The sequence below is a fragment of the Rhinolophus hipposideros genome (assembly GCF_964194185.1).
Source record: "Rhinolophus hipposideros genome assembly, chromosome: 6".
Taxonomy (NCBI): domain Eukaryota; kingdom Metazoa; phylum Chordata; class Mammalia; order Chiroptera; family Rhinolophidae; genus Rhinolophus; species Rhinolophus hipposideros.
The window spans coordinates 23,108,808-23,125,705 of record NC_138052.1 but is presented as its reverse complement, the minus strand read 5'-3'; the positions used below and the strand labels follow the sequence as shown (position 1 = coordinate 23,125,705).

The following is a 16,898-nucleotide window of genomic DNA, read 5'->3' as shown; positions in this document are numbered from 1 at the left end:
ATGCAATGTAATAATAATCATATTATTTTATATATCATTAGAATTAATTCCAATGTTACATGCCATTGGACTTAAATATAAGGAATTGTTTTCTTGAACCCAAATAACAGATATCACTAGTTCATTATTTTTTTCAGATCATTCAGATCTCATTTAGTGGATTAGTTTAATTAACATTATTAGTAATGTTATGGTTCTGTATGTTGTTATTTATGTGTGTTTCAATTTCAATCACATTTTTTTCCCGATATTCTCCCTTTACTCAGCATAAACCTCTCCATCCAGTATGCTGTGAAAAGAGTAGTTATTTTATAAAATTTTGAGAAAACTGGCTACTGCCAGTAGATGATTTCCATGACAATAGAGAAACTTCTTTTGCTGATTGATATTCACCAAATATTGTTTGTTTAGCAGTTGTTTAATTGTTCACATAAATTGGAGAAATTCAGCTCTGTTTAGAACAGGAGAGCCAAGGTGTTACTTCATGAATTGGAGCAGTTGCATGCGCACTCACAAGCTCTTTAGTGATTCCATACAAGGTCTCCCCCGGAGAATCTGGCTGAATGCTTAGTATTGGCACATTGAACTCAAATTCGGGACTGGCTAAGGCTTTGCCTGTTTAAATATGTAATTGAATCATAAGTGCTATCAATTCTTCCTTTTAGGGATTTGTATTGTTTCAAAGATACTAACTTGGCCTGTGTCAGTTCTAGCATGAAGAGACTACAGGAGAGGCAGATTTTAAGAGGTAAATTCTGTGGCTGAAAAACAGAAAGGCAGATAATTGTACCATATGATATTTGAACCTGTGATGTCGCATCCTTCATGCTGGGCTCCAGCCTGCCAAGGAAACCAGGCACTGAAGATGTGCCAAGTGGCAGAAGTAGCAGGACTTTACCAGGAAGAGGTGGCGACTGACATGTGGCCGGTGTGCTTGATCTAGTGGATACCCCACCAACACAGAAATAAGCCCACAGTGGAAGTCTGATTTAAAGGGTTAAAGGAAAGGTTTTTGTGCTGTGTTTCTGGTTGTGGCTCATTGGACTTGAGCTTTAGTTTGCAATACATACCATTGAAAATACTTTTGTATTTACTGGGGAGAACCTAGAGAAATAGAGAATAAGTATACTGTCATCAATGCAAGACATGGGGGAACCATGTTCATAGTTGGAATTTGCTAAAAAAAAAAAAATAGACAATTCAAATTCCTCTAAACACAATTTATTGTAGAAGTTGTATTTTCTGTAGTGTATTTCATCTGTTGTTAAATATTCAGGAATCACCCCATAGTGTAAAAACTGTTCAGGCATTGACATATCATATCATGGCTTCACAATCTTGATTCCTAACATGACTCTCTCCCCTTTTATCAAGTTTCTTTTGTAATCTACTTCATAAAGAGAGAGAGAGAGAGAGAGAGAGAGAGAGAGAGAGAGAGAGAGAGAGAGAGAGAGAACAACAACAACGACAACAACAACAACAACAACAAAAACACCACACAATAGACAGAGACACATAATTAGGCTTCATTGCCTTGTTTGTTTCTTTGGTACACGGGATTGAGATTATAACACAATGTAATATACAAGAAACCAGGTTTTGAAGATATAAAAGACCTGAATTCAAATAATAGCATTACAACTCTGTGACGTTGAAGAAAGTATTTAAGTTCTGCAAACTCCAATTTCCTCATCTACATAACAGCAATTATAATACCTAAGAATGTTCTTCTAAGGATTTAATAAGATAATGGACATTATGTGCTTACCACAGAGCCTGGAACATAGAAAGTACTCAATAAACAGCAATTATCCTACTGATATGATACTTTTACAGAATGCAATAGAGGAGTATTTGTTCTCATTAAAAGTGCATCATAAAATCATTTTCAGAAAGTGCTATCATTTGAAAGGCATAAAAAATTAAATTTTGAAGAATTTCTTTCATCAATAGTATTTTAATTTTGGTCTGCAATACACAATGTATACACTCTATAAATGATTCACAACTGTTATATTTAAGAATGTCTGTACCAACCTCTGACTTTTAAATTGGGCTGTTTAAGATTCTATCTTCCTCTTAAGTATAAATTGATTTATATAAGAATTACCGTGACTCACAACATGGTTCTTCCATTGAAAGATGATTAACTGCACACACACTAACCAGTTTCTGTCACTGTAAAACATTTGTATGCTAATCAGTTCTCTCAGACAATTATTTGTTTCACATACAGCATAGAATCATTTTTCAAAATCACATTTTCCTCTTCTCTCTTTTCCATTTTTCTCTTATCCATTCAATCCAAGTTAATATGGGGGGACTGTTGTTTTTGTTTTTGTTTTTCTCAAATAACATAATAAATGAATAGCTCCTATTAAATAACTTTTATTTTGATCAATGTACCACTGGAATCAGAAAAAAATCATTCTATTCATTGTCTGCATATATCACAGTGAATCCCTGTTGTTTGACCAAGGCTCATGGGACAATCTACTCTCTAAGTCACAGTTGTCTTTTTAAGTCAGTATGTATAATTTAATGTTGACTTGAGTGAGCCCTACAAAATTTAGAAAAAAAAAAGCTTGTTCTCTAGTTTTTGTGGAGTTGCTTTTATGTTTAAATGATGGTGAAGAAATAATTAGATGAGAAATTAGGTTTGTCATCCAGTGTATCTCTAAAGTTGTTCTTGTTATTTATTCTGAAAACGAGGAAGTATACAGACATTCTGTTTACTACTTTTTTTTATATATGTTTGGTCATGAAATGGTTTTGTTACCATTTTCGGGGGAGAAAATTAAACAGTGTCTTTCAAGTGTTTGGGCAATGATTTACATACTTAAACATCCTCTGATCTTTGACTATTGTCATTTGAGAAACACAGCACCAAAATCCTTTCTTCCATTAATCACCTGACATTAACCTTAACTGGGGACCTACATCCAACCTTTTATTATCTTAGCTTACAGAGGCAGAGACTAGAAAAAAATAATACTCTTCCTTTATGTATTTATCAAAAAAAAAAAAAAAAAGAAAACGAAAATCCTTCTTATGAGTGACAACAACAATGCCTCTATGTGCACAGTTTGTCTTAGAAGCAATTTGTATCACATTAGTGGAATCAAAGATTGAATGACTCCCAGCTATCCTGCCATGTGGATGAACTACTTGGCTGCTCTCACTCATTGTCCTTGTTGCAATAAGACCCCTTTTCTCTGGGAGATATGTGGAACTATCTGGTTTTGTCTTGTCTTTTTCTGTCAAGTATCAGTCTTTTAGCATGCTTCCTACCAGGGGATCATCTCTGCTTCAAATTGGATATACTTTCCACACTGCCCTGAACTCTAGAACTGCAATCACGAGTTGTCCATGGGTTACAATACGTAAAGTAACCCCGGAGAACAAGAGAAAAAAGAATTGACTTAGAAATGAAACACTTACATTCTATGCTGTATTTCAGAAATAAGATACTACCAAATGGAATATTACATTTTCTGCTTTCTTCGTTATTTTATCTGCAAATTGGGTAAATCTTTTCCTTACAGAAGAGTTTTAAGAAATGAATTGAATACATGTTTTACTTCTTGAGGACTCAGCAGGATTTCTGCAAATTGAAATCTTCCAGGTTCATTGATTTAATATATATGTATTCATTTAAAAAGAGAGTCAAGAGCCAACTTTAGAAATCAACAAAATTGCCACCAAGCAATGTGACATGAGTATCAATAAAGTATCTCTTTCTCTCAAACAAAAGTATCTTTGTCATTTTCACAGAGTACCTAAAATTTCGATCTTTAGAGTTAATCCATTGCTTCTGTAAGAATCTTGTTTAAATGCCAATGCGTAAGAGATAACACCTAGTTTATCAAGTTGGCTTGCAAAGAGCAGAACTCTTAATAAAGCATACAAGTGTATTTTAACTGAGATGGAGGAAGAGAAAAAGCAATTTCTAGACCTTTAGGACAAAGGAAGAGTGAGTTAATCTAGGAATCAAGTAACATGTGAAGAATAGATACATGGAAAGGAATAAACAAGCATTTAAAACACCTAAACAACACTGATATTCTTTTTAAATCATCAAAGCTGAGTTCCCTCCATTTGCACTGGGTTAATAAATGGCAATGCCGCGATGGCAGTCACTCATAAAACAGTTACTTCGTTTTCTTATCTGTTTGCCCTTAAAAGAAGGGTCAGAAAGCAATACAGCCCATTGGCCTGATAAAACTCTTATTCCTAAAGCTATAATTAATAACAACAATATTTTTGCTATGTCCCTACAATAACTTTCATTTGCCAATTTTGACTGTATTTTAAATATTAACAGTTTCAGTGCAGGAGAATGCTATGACATAACTTATATTTGTATGATTCAGATGCTAACAGTGAATTAAATTGATAAAAATTACTTTGTATGTTCTAAAGTAAGCAGAAAACATCCACACGCACTAAACCCCCCTCACAAAGTTCTCTATTTTAATATAATATTCTCTGATGTGATCCAGAATTTTTTTTTAAGTAAAGGAGTCTTAACCATCCGTTTAGTCATACTCATAGTAGCAGACACAATGGTTACTTTGGCTATAGCAAAATTGCTTTCATATGGCATAATCAGGTATCTTTTTCATATATTAAATAAAGCTCTGTATGTTAGAAGCAAGGCATTTTCCTACACTGATACTTTCGAAGATTAAGGGCTAGAGAAAAAGGATTTTTAAACTTTGGAACAAGTTATCAAACCTGTAAAATCTCCTTCCCCAGGGCCTTTAAAAATAGGACAGATGTCAGAGATGGCTTAAGGGGCAGTACCGCCAGACATAATCAATTACCTTTATATCTCTTCCCATTCTTTAATATTCATAACATCCATTTGAAACATGTAAACACACTAGGCATTACTGGAACTTATTTTATGTAGAAAGTATTTAATTTGAGTGAGTTACTATTAGATTGAGTGTACATGTGTCTTTAAAGGTTCTTATTCATATTTCTGTACCCTCAAATATAAGCCTATAGATCACTCTAACAAATTATATCAGTTAATATTGTTTTATTTAAAAATTGAAACTCATAAATCCAATTTTAATTTTCTTTGACATATCATAAATTTCTTTCATTTTTTTCCACTATATTAAAGTAGTTTGTCAGGTGAAATAGCTCACGTGCAAAAGCAAACTGTGCTTGAAAATAAGAACAGTATCTTATTAAATAAATACAGTTATAGGAAAGTTGTATTATTTCTGTGAAGATATTATGCAATCCAATGTTATGTTTAATGTTAAATATATATATATATATATGATATTAAATATCTTTATGTTATACACTAATTTTGCCAAATAACGTGGAGTAAATAATGTGGTTCACATACTTTATCATTTTCAGAAGTGGTCCATATTGCTGCAACTATTTTAATTTCTCAGCTGTGAGAATTATAGTAAATGTCATAATGCAATATTTCCATATAATTAATTATGTAGGAATTGTCTTTCCTTGCAATACATGACTATAATATTTCCAGGAAACTGGATCAATTGTTTGGGAAATTATTGTAAAAAATAAAAGAAAGAAATAAAGAAAGAAACACAAAGGTAGAAAAGATTAAGCATTTTCTATCAAGTTAATGATGCTCCAGAAATCTTAAAATATCATTTCCTTATAACAACACTAAACAATTGTTTTTAAATGACTTTAGGATAGTTAATTGTTAAGGCAGTTTTCAGAAATTCTTAAATATCATGGGATCTTCAATTTAATAAATAGAAAATCTCCACGATATTCAAAAGCTAAATATCATAAGGCAGCCTATCAATAGAAATTTTTCTTATATTCTTATTTTTTAAACCAGTAGTACGCTTTACAAGAAGCTGATTTACACATTATTCTTCAATTATAATTAAATTTACATTTTTTAAGTAAATAGGTACAATCAGATAAAATCCCAAAACAGCATAATTTAAATTTTTTGAATTTTGAAGGCATTTTATGCTTTTTGGTGATAATGGGTGATGCCAAATTATTTTTTACTTGATTTCATATCAACTAGTAATCAATATGTTCTTTATTCCTACTTTCTTCTTTATATGATAAAGAAGGAGCAAAATAAAAATAAATAAATGAAAGGCTTTATGCCTCATGAAATATATGGGAAATTGCATATATCATTACAGTTTATAAGTTAAACAGAGATGTTTAGATTGAAAGAAAGTTAAAATGTGATATAAACAATGCCTGTATGAGTTAATAAAACAAAATGGGTTCAAGGGCATTTACAAAAAATTCCCATTTATAGGGTGTTTCCCAAGCTGTGATTTTGTTTGCTCCTTATGACAATCATGTGAGGTAGACACTATAATTTTACCCATTTCTCAACTGTGAAAAAAACAGTGTCAGTGAGGTCAAATACTTCATTTAAGATTAGGCAACTAATAAATATCACATAAAAACTCCAGTTTAAGGGTTTGTTCTCTAAATTGCATAACCTTTCCACTGCATGTGCTATTTTTCACAAAGAAAACTTGATGGAGAGACCAGAGTTTCTCCATCTTGTCTATGAAGATGGGCTGGTCCATGAAGGATATTTATAGCTCGGTAAAAAAGAGAAATTATACTTTCCAGATGATGATATTGCATACAGAAAAACTCAGAGGTGGGAAGTATTTGGTGTATTTTAGGAAAGTAAAAGCTGACCCTGAACAAATTAGAGAATAAGTGCTGAAAATAAATAATGGTCAATGAGTTTCAATGAGTTGATGAAATCAAAATGACGGAGTGTGGTTTTGTTGTGGCCAGCTACTAAAAATGATTATGGTTTTGAGAGTAGTCATTGGGTGAAAATGGGTATTTTTGTAATATCTATTCTCAGAATGTATTAGTAGTGGGAAGAGGTATATCAAAGAAAGTAGAAATTAGCCAGGAGTTAAAAATGCACTGACAACTCATCAACTGTATATTGAGCGCCTTGTCTGTATATTAGATGTTTGTGTTTCCCAGACAGAGACAGCCAAGTTTATGAAAAAGCATGGGTGAAATGCATCCAAGTGTGTTCATGAAATGTTGCAAATAACAACATTAATAGTGTGGCTAGAGTAGAAGAGGCATGGGAAATAATGGTGGAAAGTGTGTCTAAAAGAGAGGAATTCTGGTAGGATTCTGAGGACCCTGTATACCTCTGGCTTCACAATTATTGGGACTAGGGATACCTTGAAGAGAAGAAGCAGTGTTGGAATCAGAAAAGAAAAGGAGAATGCAGGTCCAGTCTATATTTTGAAGGCGTTTAGCAGTTAAAAAACAAACAGACAAACAAACAAACAAACAAAAAGTAGGAAAGAAGGGATGCTGTTTGAGGAATTTGCAGTCAGCAAAAGTGACTTTATTCTTGAGTGTATGTTAAGAAAATTGGATGACATTGCAGGCCTGGAACTTACAACCATTGGAAAGGGCAATATATCTAAGCAGCAAATATTGATAGGACAAAACTTAAAAAGTGGGATGTGATAGAGTATAAGATAGAGAGTTTAACTTTGTGTGTAGAGGATTGATGCTAGTTCTGCTAATATACAATAATGCAGTGAAAAGTGTATGTATTTTACTATATCTGCCATTATAGAAAATAATCTCCACTCTTTCACAAAATGCACTGTCTCATTATCTTTAATCAGAAAAGATATTCGATAAGGCTTATATCTTCCCTTACCACTTTTTACTGAACAAATAAGATGTTTACTCTGTATAAAAAATAATTTACGTATTCAAAAACATACAGATGAATACATTACCCTTACCTTATCTTAGAAGGTTTATTTATAAAACGTTTAGTTTTGAAAATGAACCCTATTTGAACTAATTGGCATATCAAATTAAAAAAAAATTCAAATACAACTCTGTGTTGATATATTTTAAATCCTCTTATGACAGACTTTTTCTTTCTTACAATTAATTACTATTGCTAAATTCCCCTACCTTGCTCAAGTCACCTAAATTTCTCTACCTTGTTCAAACCTAAAATTCGATTTGAGGGACTGTTTTCTAAGTGTGAATTACTGAAAACTGAAGTGATATTTTCAATAGGACTACTATACTTGTGAAATTTTAAAGTGTCCTTGTAGTATTTTGAAATTTTTCACATGCTATCTTGTTATCCCAATCCCTCTCCTATGTCCCCCAAAATCCACGTGATTTTAGCAACTGAAGAGGTAACTCCGGGTACATCATGGAGCCTCCAACACTGCTGTTTACTATGTTCACAATATAATTTCTGGTTGTAAAATATTTTGAATGCCTAAAAGTCTTCATTTAATGCAACGATGACATATTCTACAGAATTCATGCTGGCTCCATTATTACATACCTCTCTTTGTCACACAGGTAAATGGGTAGAAGTAGTGATCAGGTTGTCTTCTCTCCATTTAAAGAATAGACTAAAGGAGCCCCATGGGATAGTATAGCCTTTGCTGCACAGATAATGACTGGAATCAAGGATGGAATTTTCCCCAAAGCACCTACGAGGTGTGATGAAAACATACAGTGAATGTTTAAATTAAAAAAAAAAAAAAACAAACAAAAAAAACACACAATTACAGTAAAACAGTAAAAGACACATTGTCATTAATCCCCCTTAAAATACCCCCCCCCCGAACATACATCCCATCTTCTTGCCACTTTCTGAAGCAGTTCTGAAGTCCTCTTTCATGGGTGTCTTTAGTTGTGTTGTTGTGGCTGCCTTGATGTCCTGAATCATTTTGACTTTGGGGAAGAGCCAGAAGTCACACGGTGGCAGATCCAGTGAATAAGGTGGATGAGAACACACCGTGATGTTTTTATTTGACAGAAATATCTGTACCAGAAGCTATGTGTGACATGGAGTGTTGTCATAATGTAGGATGATTTATAGCACACTTTAAAGCACATCTCTTAACCATAGCTCACAACAGATTGACTTCACCAAACAAGCTGAAACTGTCACACAATATTACTAAGGTTAGATGTGTCGCTTCCCATATTGAAGATCCCTGTCGGTCCATTGGATTGTACTCAGCAGCAGCATTCACCATATTTTTTTTTCACACCTCGTAAATACCCTTATTACCTGGCTTCTGGGAGAATTTTTGCTGAGACAGTCATTGCTGTTTATCATACTGACCCATCTCTATTCCCATTAAAAAAAAAAAAAGAAACAAAGAGAAAAGAAAAGAGAAGAGAAGAGAAGAGAAGAGAAGAGAAGAAAAAAGAAAAGAAAAGAAAAGAAAAGAAAAGAAAAGAAAAGAAAAGAAAAGAAAAGAAAAGAAAAGAAAAGAAAAGAAAAGAAAAGAAAAGAAAAGAAAAGAAAAGAAAAGAAAACAACAAAATACTGGTTTTAGTATTCTAACTGAAGTATCCCAGCACTGGTCAAAGAAATTTGAGATATTGATTTCCTCAATTTTGAGGTTAATTTCTAAGGCCTGGGGCAATCTCTACAAATAATTTCTACTATTTACTTCACTGTAACTTGCAAATACATAATTTCCTTGTGTGCTTTAATATGAAAATTTGGGAAGGACTTGTTAAAGTACAATCCATTAAGCCATGGCCCAGCAGCTTACTGGTTATTCAGTGTTGATAGAAAACAAGAGAAAAGAATGTCAAATGCTATAGGGGTTAGTCTATAAAGGAACTGATTAACTGTTTTATTCTTCCAAACAAATTTCTCTGTCTTCCCAAATTGTTATCACTGGAATGATTGAATAGTTCTATATGTTGCCTTTGAGAAATCCAAATATTTTTTTCCCCTGTATTTTCAAAGTTTGTAAGTAGCAGAGCCTTTCTTGTGAACACCAATGTCCATTTCACTCCTTCTGTCATGTTCATCAGTTACCTGACAATCTTAAAAATAAAAAATCATGCTTTCATTTGAGCCAACACACATATCAATTAAAAAAAAAATCTCGTCTTTTATAAGAACTACTGAGTCCCTTTTGGTCTTTAACTATTAAAGTTCTAAACTCCCCCATGTTTTTGTAGTTTTCTGTGGGTTATATTCTAGAATTTTTTTTTCTCAGAGAGATATCAGTATATCCAGCCTAAACACTACATTGACATTTATGCAAGTGTGAGTGTTTTTAAATTTTTAAGAATTGACCAATTAATTTTAAGAACTGCTTGTGACTGTCGGTCATGGAAGTTTACAATTTTTCAAAACTATTACATAAATGTATTTTTAAATGGATTTATGTCAGTCTTACAAGTATAAGATTCATTAGCTAGAAACTCTCAATGAAGAGCTTCACTTATTTTTATTCCTATAAATTGGATTAAAATTTGTGTATTTGTACTTTCGTTACATATATGGAAACATGCATTTTTTTTTCTTCTTAAGGAATGAAGCTCAACTTACAGAGATATATTACAGCAAAATGAGTTGTGCCTTTGTGGTGACAGGTGTTTGACAAAACTAATAGACTTTTATAGCAGTAATTATATAAATATACATGACAAAATATAGAGGTACATGTTAATGGCAAAACTTTAGCTATTGAAGTTATATCAAAAATTTGTTTATACCTCCGAAACACAAAAGATTGAAAGCTGCTTTACCATCAAACAAAATCACACATAACCTATAATTTATATTTGATAAGGCATTTCAAGAAACGCTTCTTATTTTGGCAACTCCAGCTTTTAGCTTTTTTTTTTTTTTTTTTTTTTTTGCTTTTGTAATATTTTTGTGTTTTTTTCTCTCTTTGTTTTCTAATTCTATCACATCACTATCTTCTGTAATTCTCATAATTTTGCATAGCCCAGAATATGTTAGATTGGCCTTTTCATTATTGCCATTACTTTTTCTCAACTAAATAATTAAAGTAAAACATAGTTTTTTGAGCTTATTTAATTTTTCTTTTTAGGGCTTGCAGCAGTTTTTGAGCTGTCTTCTTCCCTCCCCCATTTTGGGTGCTTGCATCAGTAAAGAAAGTCAGGGTATGCTAGTGTTTACCAAAAGGCAACTCACCTTGCTGCAACATTCTTTATTTAACTATGATAACAGTTAACACTTATTTAATGTTTTCCAGGTAAAATGCAAAGGGCTTTTTATATGATCCTTACGACAATCTGGTGAAGCACAGAGATGGCACATAACTTGCCTAAGTTCTTCAATTTAGAAGTGATGGGACCAGGAATTGTATAAATACACATGAAAAAAATACAGAGATGCATAGCTCCTGTGTCTGTTAACCACTCCACCCCACCGCATTTAGTTACCTGATTAACACATACTGAATCTGCCTCTGAGCCTGCATCTCACAGTGCTTTGCTATCAATAATGTTTGATATTTACAGCAACCCTACAAAGCAAATTCAGTTGATAGTTCTACTTACACATGCAAAAACTAATGCTTAGTTGATTAAATAAATGAATATCCTGTGGGTTTTGATAGAACTGTGATTAAAGCCGAAATATGTTTTACTATAGAATCTGGGTTGTTACAATAATTGGTGTCACAAAATACATAATTTTAGTTATGTTGGTGTGACTACACTTTGGATTTGTGACTGTTGGGCAAGATTAAGAATCATGGAGAATTAGCAGAGTGTTTATAGATGTGTGCAAAGGAGTTAGAAATTAGTTACAACCATATCACTGAAATTTAGATATAACTATATAATTTTGATGTTTGATGAAAATTTGTAATTGGTGAACACTGAGAAAAGATTAAGTATTCTGACTTAAGTATATTTTTTTAAAAAAGGCTGGTTTCACAATGTACAGTTACCACCAGAAGGTAAACTCAAGGCGTATGCCCTGTTGATTATCACCTTCCCACTCCTTAGCAAATTCTATTGCATTGTAGTTGCTCAGAAACTGTTTTCTTTTTTTTTCTTTCCTTCACAAAAGAATCCATATATAAAAAGTGTATAACTAGCTAGTCTTCAAATTCCTAAAGAACAGATTAAATCTAAAATAACTTTTAGGCTGTCACTTCATTTAAATTCCACTAAAACATTTTTGTTCATGTTACCTGATATAATTCTAACAAGAATCCTGCCAAGATGTTTTCATTATACATATTTCACAGTTGAGGAAATTGAGATTTATAGGGTTTAAGTACTTTGTCCACTTATCCAAGGATAAGAGACAGAAATATGACTCAAATCAACCCACAGATTTTCAGTCCATGTTACTTTTAAAGGTTGGAGGGAATATTTGTTTTTAATGTATGATTTGAAAAAATATATATACAATATTTTGTTTCTTATGCAGCTTTTTAAAATTAGGTTTGTAAATCACATAGGTAGTAATTCTGTTATCTCAGAATCAGAGCTGCCCTCTGGTAGCATTTTCTATAGCTTTGTTTTGTAAATTAATTCTAGTAATTTCTTGTGCTTGAAAGTTTTAATATTTAAAACAGTGAAGCTAATCCACATCATTCTATTCCTTTTTACATTTTTTTCAGGTCCTGTGGAGATAGAAATCAAGTGTCCCTTGAATCACATTGCTTGCCTTGGTACCAACAGATGTATTCATTTTTCCCAGCTGTGCAATGACGTCTTGGACTGCTCAGATGGGTACGATGAAGGAGTTCATTGCCGGGGTGAGTCCATTTGCATAACAATGCAACCAAAGTATTAAGTTGTCCATCGTTTTAATCAAAGTTCAAAGAAAACCTATAACCTGCCTTTTCTTTCAATCATAACCATATCAATTATTGAGAAAACATGAATTTTATTACCAGAAACATTCAATATGCATTTCAAAGCTGCAACTACTGTGCTTTATTTAAAAATTCTGTTAAAAAAATAAATACATTTGGACTATGAAGTTGAACTCTTAAACACTTATATATTTCATAGAAAATAATACTTTTGAGCAAAGGACAGATGAGAAGTCTCTGCTACAGTAGACTGATAGCATACAGTGTTATATGCTTGTTTCTCTGAATCTTTGCTAAAACAAAGATTATTTTAAGTAAAACCTCTGCAACAAATATTTTACCAGAATGTATTCATGTGAAATTTTTGCTGGATGTTATCTCCTTAATGTTATACCAGCTTCCTTGTACATTTCTTTTAAATAATAAATATGTGAATTCTACAGTGATCATGGGTATATCTATACAGCAATGATAGAAAGAACAAAAAATAAAAATCTCAAAATTAAAGAAAAGTTAATTTCAGCTGTCAGATTTTAATAACATTGTTTAAGAAAGGGGAATAAAATGTGAGACAAAGAAATGGATTGTGAGACAAGTCAAGGATTAAGGTAAGGACCCAGATCTGGAAACAGAATCAAGGTATCAGTCAAGTGAATCAGGTTATAAAAGGAGCCAGGAAAGAAACAACTGAAGCAGAAGTCTCTGAGATTCTCACTGGCTGAGTATAACACAAAGGATATTTGTTGAAGCTGATGTCAAAGAAAAAACTATCCTTCGTGTTGATGCCATTAAGACAATAAGGAATAGAAGGAGCTGTAGAAAACTGAAGATACATGTCTGGTCTGTGGACAGATTCACACAAACTATTGGCTGCAACGTGGAAAAATGTCATAGGTCACCCAAACTTTCAATTTTTAGAAGGAGCTCCACATCTATATGTGTATAAATATTCTAAGTCCCCTACTGCCCCTACTGAAAACTTTGTACGGTCCACAATGTATATGCCAAACAAGAAACTTGACAGGGCTTACTGGCTGCTAATCCCCCAACTCTGGGCTAAAGTAAACTGTATTCAAGAACAGAGAGGAAGAGATATATTGGAAAAAGAGGAAATCTTAGAAAGGTAATCCGAAGTGGTGAGCATGTTGAGAGACCATAGATCAACTGGGTCACTAGGTTTTTCCCCTCTTTCTAAAGCGGAATCTAATTACTCTGCTCCAGTGGACAGATGCAGATTAAGAAGATAAAGGTCTTCCCTCTTTGGCCGAGTTTCCTTTCTTAGCCTTGAACTCTATCTAACAGGGTCATGTAAGGAGCCAGCAGATTGTCAATTTCAGTTATGAATATATATGTAATAGTAATAGATTTTATTTTTATTTAAAGGCTTTGTGACATGTGTTTTTTATAAGTGTATATTAATAAAAATGATATTAATAGAACATAAAGCACTAAAATACATAGTGATAGGAATTAAAGAGTTTAATTTTTTTAATGTTTTAATTATATTTTCTAGAGCCTAATTCAGTTATAGTTCTGGCTTCTTATTACATTAAAAAAATTCAGGTAAACATATATGACTAAGCTTCTAAAAGAGAAATCTTCACATTACCAAATATTCCCTCAGAGGTGATTACACAAATTTGAATATCTTAAACACTTTTCAGTACTGTGGATCATATGAAAATATATCTAATTCTCTAATAAAATGAACAGTTGTGATCAAATAGATAAAGGATGTGTTAATGGTAAAACAGGGGATTCAACTAAAAACAACGTATTTGAACAAAAATAAAATGGTATCAAAGTTATCTTGAGTTTTGAAAAAAATCAGCGTATACTCCGGACTGAGATAGAATATATACTTGTTCATTTCAATCTTTTTTCTGTTCCAATTTACATTTTTTAATTGTTCCATGTATCATATTTTTATCACAAGTGGCAATCTTTTTTCTTTCTTAATTTACCAGTAATAGGAGGCTGATGGTACTACTTTGGCCTTTTAAATATTTCTAGATTTCACCAAATAGAGTGTTTTAAAATCTAAGTAATTTATTATGACCTGTGGTGAACTTAGAGATATTAAGAAGAATATTTGGATCACTACTTGTTATTACCTCAGTAGAGGGTTTTTCACATAATTCTCTGCTCTTGCAACTACATAGAGTGGTAGGATAAAGGTGACTGAAAAAAACATAGTCATTCCAGAGGCAGTGTTTTAATAAATATTTATGCATTGAGAAAAATAAAAATATGTTTGCCTGCTTTGTCTGGTAGAGTGCCCCTGAGAGACAAAAAAACAAATCTTTTGGGCAACACTAGATTTATCACATGTATATAGTTTGTGTTTAAATGTCTGATTGAACAGAAAAGTATATCATAGAAAGTGATTCTTCTTTCCTGCCTTAAATTTTCCTCCCAATTTTGGGTCACACCTAATGAAAAAATGTTTTCTAAAGAGTTAATTAGGTACCAGCCTATCAAATCTGTAAGGAACTTTCTATGTGCTATAGATGTATAATAAAGAAGGGAAAAAAATATTTCAAACATCACAGTAATCTTTAGAAATGCTTTTCCTTTGCAGAATAGTTCTGTCTAAATTGTTTCTCTTTCCATTGTTTCCTTTCTGTTTTGTTCTAAGCACATATTCTAATTTGACTAATTATACATGAAGCCTAAGATATAATTCAAAGATGGATTTTTTCCAATAAATGATCTACATTTGGTGGTATATTTCTACCCCTTATGAAAAATTAATAAGAAGGAAAGTTTAACATTTTAGAGGTTATATTCTAGTTTTGGGAATACTTTTGTATCAACTCAATTGTTTCCTGAAGGTTTCCTATAAAAATCAATGCCTCCCTGGTGAAGGTAATGAAAATATATTCATTATTAAAGATTTTCTATAACACTGATATTTTAATCTCCATAATTTAGCTCCATTTGAAGAAAGAAAAAATGATTTTTGTATATAGGTATACCTATATATAGGAATGTGCTTGCAAAATTTTTACAATAAGAGCATACACGATTACTCCCTTGTATTTTAGAAAATTGTATCGCTTCCTATATAGTATTTCATATTGGTAGTAATATCACTATATGTAAATTGTATGAGCAATGAAAACACATTCTATACAGTACAAGGATTCTCAACACAGAACATTTCCACAAAAATCCTCACAACCATACAAAGAATGCTGAAAGAAGTGAGCAAGTTCAATTTATAAAGACTCAATTGACAGAGATGTATCAAAACACTGTTTTAAAATTTTACATTCTTAAGATAATTCATTGTGTTAACATTTAAAGTGCTGTGAACAAGATAAGTAGTCTTTCCATTCACAACTCTAGTTAGATTACATTTGTATGGAAAATGGTCACAAGAGAGAATAACAGTCTCTGTGGCACTATCTACTTTTATTCAAAGATTATGATAACTCTTCAGGCGACTGTGAAAAGAGATTTTATCTTCTCTGTTTCTATAAAAAGTGATTGATTATGTAGTCCTATGTGATTGTTTTCTAGCAAACATACTAATGTCCTTTTGAATATGAGAGTATAAAATGTGTGAAGAATTTAGTAAAATCGATAAGAGAATGAAACTTTTTGAAATCTGAAAACCCCACCACCCAAACATACAAATATGAACATAAAAACACACATACTGTTCTGTTATGAATTATCTTTTCTATTCTGAACCTGTTCCTACATAATTCTGAGTATATATCATATATAATATATATATATATGATATATATTATATCTAATATATATATATATATATATATATATATATATATATATATATATATGGTGTATTTGATCAGGGACCTAAAGAAAAATAAGATTCTCATATATATCATCTAACTCCTTGAAATAATGCATATTAATAATCTTTAAAATTCCATACAATTATTTTACTTGCCCGTTAGAATACAAATTTTCTAATACATGCAGTTACATTTTTCTCCACCACCCATAGTCTATTCTAATATATTAATATTTATTGTATATTCTAGTAATTCTAATGTATTTATTCTAATGTATGTATTTTAGATACAAGTTGTTATATCTTTTTTTATATTACTATTCATAAAACTAAAGTCATATGAGAAAGTGCTGAAAACTCCTGGAGTTAATTTACAAATTAGAGGCTTTCTCAAAATGGAGCAAGGGAAATGGCAATGTTTGTTATCTGTAGTGACTCACCATAGGAAAATTAGTAATCCTTAAAACTTCTTGCTTAAACCTTATGCATTTCAAATAATTCAAAAA

The 16,898-nt window shown here is 31.9% G+C and overlaps 1 protein-coding gene across 7 annotated transcripts in view; it reads left to right on the top strand.

The window, feature by feature from the left end:
- LRP1B (LDL receptor related protein 1B) overlaps window positions 1-16,898 on the top strand; it is a 1,877,633-nt gene that overhangs the window by 666,673 nt on the left and 1,194,062 nt on the right. For all 7 annotated transcript variants that reach the window (XM_081051911.1, XM_081051912.1, XM_081051910.1 and 4 more), the window contains exon 3: window positions 12,426-12,563. In XM_081051911.1, the coding sequence (XP_080908037.1) occupies window positions 12,426-12,563 (138 nt within the window). The remainder of the gene's footprint in view (window positions 1-12,425; window positions 12,564-16,898) is intronic.